The following is an 8,904-nucleotide window of genomic DNA, read 5'->3' on the forward strand; positions in this document are numbered from 1 at the left end:
TGTGCCACCACACCTACGAAATTTTAAAACCAAAATATATAGCCGGGTATGACGACTAATCCCAGCACCTGAGAGGCAAAAGCAAGTGGGTATCTGTGAGTTGGAGGCGAGCCTGATCTACATAGTGAGTGAGTTGAAAGACTGCCAGAGCTACAGAGATCTTGTCTCAAAAATAAAACAAACGGAAGCTGGGTGGTGGTGGCGCACGCCTTTAATCCCAGCACTCAGGAGGCAGAGCCAGGGGGGATCTCTGTAAATTCAAGGCCAGCCTGGTCTTCAAAGCGAGTTCCAGGAAAGGCGCAAAGCTACACAGAGAAACCCTGTCTCAAAAAACAAAAACAAACAAACAAAAAACCCAAACAAACAAAAAATCAAATAAATAAATAAATAAATAAATAAATAAATAAATAAAACTAAACTAAACTAAAAGAAAACGAAGCCAGATCTGGCTGGAAAACGTGAGGGGCGAGGCGGGTAAAAAGTGGATAAACAACTGGGGAGGTACGACACATTCATCTCTTCTGTGGAACTCTGGCAGCTCATTGATAAACATCGAAGGGTAAAATGATTGGACGAAGGCATGAATGAGACGTGATCTAGGCAGTAACAGGATTATCCTGTCTGCAGCAGCAGCCGTCAGTGTACGGAGTCAACAATCAAGATGGCCACGCCCTTTGGAAGCCGTGAACCGGAAGCTACCATTTGTTGCCTAGGAACGAACGGAGTCCGCCCGATGAGGCGTAAACAGATGACGACATCGGCGTCGCAATCGCGAAGCAAGTGCGGCCATATTGCCCTCTGGCGGCCACCGTACGGACTTGACGGACAAGGTGGCGGCGCGCTGGGAGGGCCGGCCTTGGAGGCGCGGCCATAGCTCCCGGAACGTACGGCGTCGGCGACCTTACGGACTCGATGGTTAAGATGGCCGCGCCTGGGCGACATTGGCGGCTGTAGGTGGGCGACCTATTTGTTTGCGGCTAAGCGCTCGTCCCGGGCGTGAGGAGTAAGAGTGCCGTGCCGCGGAGGCGGGACCAGGAGCGGAAGTGGTTGCGGGCGCCTTTGCCACCGCCGCCGAGGGGCTTGTTCAGGTTCGCGGGTTGCTGCCAGGGATCCAGAGCCGGTGCGCTGTGAGCGGGGAAATGGTGAGTGCCCGCTCGGAGCGGGGGCTCCGAGGCAGAGGGCGGTGGGGTTGGCGGCTGCTGCCTGTTGGCAGGCGAGCTGGGGTGCGGGGGCTGGGGGCGGATGGGGGAAAGGTGTGTGATGGGGTCGGAGGGGAACCATCTGTGAGCGGTTCTTTGATGAACCGTCGTAGGGGCTCCGTAGTGGAACTTGAGTCGAGACTCCCGGAGGCAGTTTTGTGGGAAACCTTCACCCGAGGTCCCCTGGTCAGGGAGATAAGGACTTGGCCATGAGTATTATTTACACGGGCTCTGGAGAGCCGTCATCGGGGGTGGGGGGTGTCTGTGAGCTAAGTTATGGAGACTTTGTGGGAGGGAAGCCGGGATGGGACGACAGCAGGATAAATGAAGTGGTATCCGGGTAGAACTCTTGAAGGAGACGGGGTGGTTAAGTGTGTGTGATGAGCAGTTAGAGTGACAGACAGGATGCTTGTCAGTGGGGTGTGTGATGGGAGGGAGGTCCGGGGCAGAGGGATGGAGAGAAGTGTAAGTCGTGAGGCCCAGGGCTGAGTGATGAGGGTCCGGGTGAACTGTGATGGAGAGGCGAATTGGAAGCTGGGAGGGGAAGTCCAAAGACCCAGTAGGACTCTGTGGTGAGCCGTGGGGGAGTTGTAAGGGAGAATTAAGGAGTCATCTTGGGGTGGGGGTTGGATTCTCGCAGGAAGGAGACGGTTCAGACCTGGAACCTCCAGATGCCGGGGAGGACAGCAAGTCTGAGAATGGGGAGAACGCTCCCATCTACTGCATCTGCCGCAAGCCGGACATCAATTGCTTCATGATGTGAGCTAGGGAGAGGCAGGTGGGCTGCTGCCTGGCTGGGTTGGGGGAACGCTGATGGAAGCATACCCCTCATGTCTCTACCGCTTGCTCCATTATATGCAGTGGATGTGACAACTGCAATGAGTGGTTCCATGGGGACTGCATCCGGATCACTGAGAAGATGGCCAAGGCCATCCGGGAGTGGTACTGTCGGGAGTGCCGAGGTGAGGCCTGTGCATGGGTGGGGAAGGCAGGTGGGCTCCACGAGATGAAGAAGAGCCATAATGGGAGGGATCCTGGATAATCGTGGTGTCCTCTGTGGACAGAGTGATTGTTGGTCTCTGGTGGATTGGAATGCCAGCCCCCATGTGCGCAATACTGGAGGATCCTAAAGGAAGGGTCAGCCTTCTCCTATAGCATGAGCCAGACAAGTAGGTGGGGTGGGAACAGAGAAGGGACTTCTGGGGTCATTCAGATCCTTCCTGCAAACCCACTTTGGTCCCACTCTTTGCCTCACAGAGAAGGACCCGAAGCTGGAGATTCGTTATCGGCACAAAAAGTCCCGTGAGCGGGATGGCAGTGAGCGGGACGGCAGTGAGCCCCGGGATGAGGGAGGAGGGCGCAAGAGGCCTGCTTCAGATCCAGAACTGCAGCGCCGGGCAGGGTCAGGGACAGGGGTTGGGACCGTGCTTGCTCGGGGCTCCGCTTCGCCCCACAAATCTTCTCCACAGCCTTTGGTGGCTACACCTAGCCAGGTGAGTGACTGTGGTGGTTGGGGAAGGTGAAGTTCCGCTTTGGGCCCCATTTGGGTTCCTGATCTCTACCCTGGGCATCGTTTCCTACCAGCACCAGCAGCAGCACCAGCACCAGCACCAGCAGCAGCAGCAGCAGCAGCAGATCAAACGGTCAGCCCGAATGTGCGGCGAGTGTGAGGCATGCCGGCGCACTGAAGACTGTGGCCACTGTGACTTCTGCCGTGACATGAAGAAGTTCGGCGGCCCCAACAAGATCCGGCAGAAGTGCAGGCTGCGCCAGTGTCAGCTGCGGGCACGGGTGAGCATGGACAGAGCTGGGCAGGATCAGGTGGGAGGGCATGGCTAGGAGCCCCAGTAGGGCTGCTTGAGCCACAAATGAGCAAGTGCAGATGGGGTGGAGCTGATTATGTCCAGACGAGTGGGAGGGGCCCAGCATGTTCAGGTGAATGCCACATGCCATAACCAGCTGGCAGGGACTGTGTATTTGTAAGTGGTCAGGCGTGCCAGGTCACAACAGGTAGAAGCCAGCATATCTTTGAGGTGAGGGGAGGGAGGGATAAAACCACTTTTGGTGAGACCAGGCAAGGATGAGGAAGTAGTCGGGGCTAGGACAGGGTGCCCCTCCGTTTTCCTGGGGCTGACCTAGGCCTTCCTCCTGCGCACAGGAATCCTACAAGTACTTCCCTTCCTCGGTGAGTCCAGCCCCCCAGGGCGGGGCAGGGCATGCGGGCAGGGCGGGCAGGGCCAGTCCTGAGATTCTGCCCCGCAGCTCTCGCCGGTGACGCCCTCAGAGGCCCTGCCAAGGCCCCGCCGGCCACCACCCACTCAACAGCAGCCACAGCCATCCCAGAAGCTGGGGCGTATCCGTGAAGATGAGGGGACAGTGTTGTCATCCGTGGCTAAGGAGCTACCGGAGGCCACAGCGACACCCGAGCCACTTTCCGATGAGGACCTAGCCTTGGACCCTGATCTGTACCAGGACTTCTGTGCTGGGGCCTTCGATGACCATGGCCTAGTGAGTAGCAGGAGCATCCTGTGGTGGGGGAGCAAGGGGAGAGGGTGAAGTTACAGGATGGGAGGCGGCAGCGGGCACACAAGGCTGCTTTGGGCAATGAGGAGGTAGGTGGTGGTGTCGTGAGGCGGTCAGGTGGTCAGCGCATGCCCTGCTTGCAGCCCTGGATGAGTGACACAGAAGAGTCCCCGTTCCTGGACCCGGCCCTGAGGAAACGGGCGGTAAAAGTGAAGCATGTGAAGCGTCGAGAGAAGAAGTCTGAGAAGAAGGTGATGGAGAGGGTAAAACAGGCGTCAAAGGGAGAGGATGGGGCAGGGAGGGAGCGGATGGGGCCGCTGGGGAAAGGCTGGGAAGCTGGAGTGCAGAGGCGGAGGAGGCCTGAGGCCGACCTCTGTCGCGCCTTGACATGACATGCCTTGCCCCTCAGAAGGAGGAGAGATACAAACGGCATCGACAGAAGCAGAAACATAAAGACAAATGGAAACACCCAGAGAGGGCTGAGGCCAAGGACCCTGCATCACTACCGCAGTGCCTGGGGCCCGGCTGTGTGCGTGCCGCCCAGCCTGGCTCCAAGTATTGTTCCGATGACTGTGGCATGAAGCTGGCAGCCAAGTGAGTCTTTGCTGGGGCCCTGAAGAGAGTCAGGAAGTAAAGACTAGGCATGACCAGAGCTTCCCCTCCAGACATCTACAGATAGTTGTCTGTGTACTGTCAGTCAAACCAACCCCCATTGCCCCTCCCCCTCCCTCCCCTCCCGTCACGTCTGCCCCTTCACTGTCCCTGGATCACCCCACTTACCGCTTTTGGTGTTTCTCTGCCTGCATTTCACTGTCTCCCCGCAGCCGAATCTATGAGATCCTCCCCCAGCGCATCCAGCAGTGGCAGCAAAGCCCCTGCATTGCCGAAGAGCACGGCAAGAAGCTACTAGAACGCATCCGCCGTGAGCAGCAGAGTGCCCGCACCCGTCTCCAAGAAATGGAGCGCAGATTCCATGAGCTCGAGGCCATCATTCTTCGAGCTAAGCAGCAGGCTGTGCGTGAGGACGAGGAGGTAAAGAAGCAGTGTGGCTGGGCGGGACCCCGCGCCTTGTCCTGCCTGGCCTCACCTTCCTTTCCACCCGCTACAGAACAATGACAACGACAGTGATGACACAGATCTGCAGATCTTCTGTGTCTCCTGTGGGCATCCCATCAACCCACGCGTTGCCTTGCGCCACATGGAGCGTTGCTATGCCAAGGTCAGGGGCAGTTCTAAGGGAGGGGATGGGATGGGGAGATCAGTGGCCCCCAGGGCCCACAGATTCGTTGTATGGTGGTATCTCAAGAGGGCACCCACAGTCCTTTTATTTCTGCTCATCCTTCCAGTATGAGAGCCAGACATCCTTTGGGTCCATGTACCCCACACGCATTGAAGGGTGAGTAAGGGTGCCATGTGGAGTGAAGAGAAGGGTAGTTACGGCTGGGGTTATGCATGGAATTGGGGCTGGAGACGGGTATGGGCCTCTGAAGTGGTCCAGGAGCTACTCAAGGCTGCTCTCCTGCTAACCTCTACCAGGGCTACCCGCCTCTTCTGCGATGTCTACAATCCCCAGAGCAAAACGTACTGTAAGCGGCTCCAGGTGCTATGTCCTGAGCACTCTCGGGACCCCAAAGTAAGGTTTTCCTTCAGTTACCTGCATCTTGCCCCACCCTGCCCCTCCCTGCCGAGCCTCATGTCTCACGTCCGTTTGTTCCCTTCTCTCTCGCTCCCTGTTAGTCATCTCTATTTCCTCCCCCTTTGCCTCCTTTTCACACTCCCTCAGCTTCTCCATTCCTCCCCTTTCCTCATCACCTCTGTCCTCGGTGTCCCTGCAGGTGCCAGCTGATGAGGTCTGTGGGTGTCCACTGGTCCGGGATGTCTTTGAGCTCACAGGTGACTTCTGCCGCCTGCCCAAGCGCCAATGCAATCGTCATTATTGCTGGGAGAAGCTTCGGCGCGCAGAAGTGGACTTGGAGCGGGTTCGGGTGGTAGGTTTTAATGCTGGGTGTGAGCGGGCAGCCGGGCCGGGCCCCGGGGGCTGCTTCTCACGCGGCCTTCCACTTCCTCGGCAGTGGTACAAGCTGGACGAGCTGTTTGAGCAGGAACGAAATGTTCGCACAGCCATGACCAACCGAGCAGGCTTACTTGCCCTGATGCTGCACCAGACCATCCAGCACGACCCACTCACTACCGACCTTCGATCCAGTGCCGACCGCTGACCTCCACCAGCCCAGAGCCCCTCAGCCCTGCATTCCAGCTAGGGGAGTGGTCCTGCATCGCCAGCTTTCTGTTCCCCCAGTCATCCGTTTCTTCCACCACTCCTTAGTTTTATCCCTCTGCCCATCTACTTTTTGGCTTCCATTGACCCTTATTAAAGGGCCTCTGACTTCCCGTTGTCACTGTCTGTCCCTCTCCATATTCAGTGCTGGGGTGAGACCGTGGAGTTTACTCACCCTTGCCTGTACCCTCCCCGTAAACAAACTGGTTTTGTTAATAAAATTTTGAACAACCAATAAGGGTATCTGGAGGCTTCATCCTTTTATTTTCAGTTGTGGTCCCAACGCCTGACAAGATAGAGGTGGCATATCTATACTCGGGAGGGGCTGTGGTAAAGGCGCAGGCTGGGATATCCAGCTGACTCGTCTTGTGTTGCCTTATGCTGTGAGAGTGTGACTTATTTGAGGAGATTCCAGCGATCTGTACTCAGGCCCCTGTCTTGGTACAGTGGTATCCTGTCAAAATAACTGTGATTGTGTGTGTGTGTGTGTGTGTGTGTGTGTGTGTGTGTGTGTGTGTGTATGGATGGACCTGGACCGCCTTTGTACCAGGGTACATCTCTAGACCAGAAGTCATGTACTCAGGTTGCCTTCTCCCAAAGACCAAGGGGATGCTTTTTCACCAGGAGATCTACCCAGTCTGTCCTGCCCAAAAGAGACACAGAAGAATGCCATTTAACAATGATTAAGAATTGATTAAGAGTCTTTTATTTGTAGGAAGTTGAGAGCATGCTCATACCAAAGAGACTGTTCAACCCCAGAGAGAGGCCGGATAGGGCTTATAAAGCCCAAACCACAATTGCATTAGACCAAGGCCAGGTGGCAGAAGTTTCATCAATTCCTGTTAAAAGATTGCAAATGCTCTAGGTGATTAAAACAACAGTCTTCCTGAAATTAGAGGTATGGCTATAGTGTTCTAAAGCAACTTGTGGTTAGTCAGGCTTGGAGGTGGTTGTGTGAGGCACACAAAATGGGATTCCCTTGGTTAGTTTATTCTCCACTGGTCTTAGCAGAGTCAGCACTGACTTGTTATCTTCCAGTGGCATGGAGTTGTACTGGGCCCTTATGAGTGTTAATCTGACAAAGGCTATTCATTGTTTAATGAAGTTTAAGAACCAGTTGATTAAACAAAGCCTAATCGTCAGTCCTAGGAGGAGAAAAACAAGGAGACTTTGAGACCCATATTTAAGGTAGTCAGCCATGGATTCCAACCAAACCAGCAATGGAACCAGGAACTGTTGGCCTCTTTCCTTTTGGTGTTTACTTAAATTTTCCTTGACCAATTTGTAAGGTGTTTTTAATAAGGACTGATATATTTGCATAGGAACAGCTAGCTTTTCTTAAGGATACACATAGATCTCACCATGAACAGTAAATCTAGCCCTTCCCCCAATTCTGTAGAACTCTCTCAGCCAAAGATTTCAACCTGATTGAGAAGCATTTCAATGGAAGTCAGTAGGTGTTCTATATCCCCATGGATTTGTGGGTCATCTGGGATATTCCAACTTCACCTCTTGAGATAGTCATTAGGGCTGCTGTTTCATCTGGGCTAAGTCTTCTGATGCTAGAGATCAGCAAGAGCCTCCAGCATGGACCTGGAAGCAAGGAGGGAATGTGCTCTGAGCACCCTTGGGCCATTGTAAGCACATACTTTAAGAAAACATGGATGGTAACACACAAGGTTAGATTCCTAAAGTCTGTCAGACTCATCTAGTATTTCCTGTTATACTTCAGAGGAAGAAACTTGAGGCTGGCCTTGAATAAGACTGTGTTCTTGGAGATAGGTTCAGTTGAGACTGGGAAGACCTACCCAGCAGTGAGTGAGATGAGTCAGAACAAAGGACATGACATGGCCACGTTTCAAGAGTCTTATGATTGGGGGTGTTAGCTTGACAGGGTCTTGTTGGGGAGTGGTGGTCCATTCTTGATTTTGTTCTGGGGCTAGCTTGACTCAGGAATGATGGATCCAGGCAAGAATTCCAGCTACCTTGATGATGGTTGGTATGGTGAGATTAACAGTGTAAAGTCCCCTCCATGTAGGGGTTAAGCCTTCTTTTTGGAATTTTTGATATATACCAGATCTCCAGCAAGGACTTGAGGAGGGAGTTAGGAGGCTGTCTTGGATGTTAGAATGGGGCATACCTCAACTATGCTGGAGGCTGCAGACACTATAAGGAGACTTTGTTTTGGGATATTTGATCACACAGATGTCTCTGTTTCACCTTACCTGCCTAAGGCACCTTAGTTTAATAAAGAGCTGAATGGCCAATAGCGAGGCAGGGGAGAATAGGCGGGATTTCTGAACAGAGATACAAACACTGGGAAGAATGAGAGGCATGGGGATTCACCAGTGAGACAAAGAGGAAGTTGTACATAACAGTATGAAGAAGAGGTAACAAGCCATGTGGCAGAACATAGATTAATATAAAAGGGTTCATCTAAGTTTTAAGAGCTAGTTGGGAATACACCTAAGCTAAGGTAAAACTTTCATAATTAATAATAAATCTTGTGTCATTATTTGGGAGCTGGCAGTCCAAAGAAAAACCTGTTACAAGACTTAATGGCAATTTCCTCTAAAACAGAGTCCTTTAATCTAGGTAGCACAGGAAGTGACCTCCAGAAAATAATTTCACAGGAGGTGAGTCCTACCTTATAGGAAATCCACCTAACTGGAAGGCAGACCAGGGGTAGGTGGTTGGGCTGCCTTGCTGAACAGTTGGGCTATAGATGATGTGAAAGAAAATCATTTATCTGAGCTGATTGATAGGCAACTGGAACCTGGGAATTATTTCCTGTAGGTGTTGTGGAATATTAGTTGAAGATTTGTTACATTTGTTTATGCTTGTGAAACATTTGTTGAATGATGCAAAGATGTGTTACAATCTTTTATGTCTATCTATTGACCA

The 8,904-nt window shown here is 53.0% G+C and overlaps 1 protein-coding gene across 3 annotated transcripts; it reads left to right on the forward strand.

Moving 5' to 3' along the window:
* The first annotated feature begins 827 nt into the window (after nucleotides 1–827).
* Nucleotides 828–6,235, forward strand: Cxxc1 (CXXC finger protein 1). 3 transcript variants are annotated; one of them, XM_036204793.1, is made up of 15 exons: nucleotides 828–1,142; nucleotides 1,840–1,958; nucleotides 2,061–2,161; nucleotides 2,457–2,692; nucleotides 2,784–2,990; nucleotides 3,358–3,384; nucleotides 3,462–3,707; nucleotides 3,866–3,985; nucleotides 4,132–4,316; nucleotides 4,547–4,754; nucleotides 4,831–4,941; nucleotides 5,069–5,118; nucleotides 5,259–5,355; nucleotides 5,558–5,710; nucleotides 5,795–6,235. In XM_036204793.1, exons 1-15 carry the CDS (start codon nucleotides 1,140–1,142, stop codon nucleotides 5,939–5,941), a joined length of 2,010 nt encoding a protein of 669 aa, XP_036060686.1. In that variant the 5' UTR covers nucleotides 828–1,139; the 3' UTR covers nucleotides 5,942–6,235. The 3 variants fall into 3 exon arrangements, with proteins under 3 accessions (XP_036060686.1, XP_036060687.1, XP_036060688.1); XM_036204794.1 differs by having other exon boundaries at nucleotides 829–1,142; nucleotides 3,866–3,973; XM_036204795.1 differs by lacking the exons at nucleotides 828–1,142; nucleotides 1,840–1,958; nucleotides 2,061–2,161 and adding an exon at nucleotides 2,174–2,368.
* The last annotated feature ends 2,669 nt before the right edge of the window (nucleotides 6,236–8,904 follow it).

The sequence above is a fragment of the Onychomys torridus genome, chromosome 13 (assembly GCF_903995425.1).
Source record: "Onychomys torridus chromosome 13, mOncTor1.1, whole genome shotgun sequence".
In the NCBI taxonomy this organism is placed as follows: Eukaryota; Metazoa; Chordata; class Mammalia; order Rodentia; family Cricetidae; genus Onychomys; species Onychomys torridus.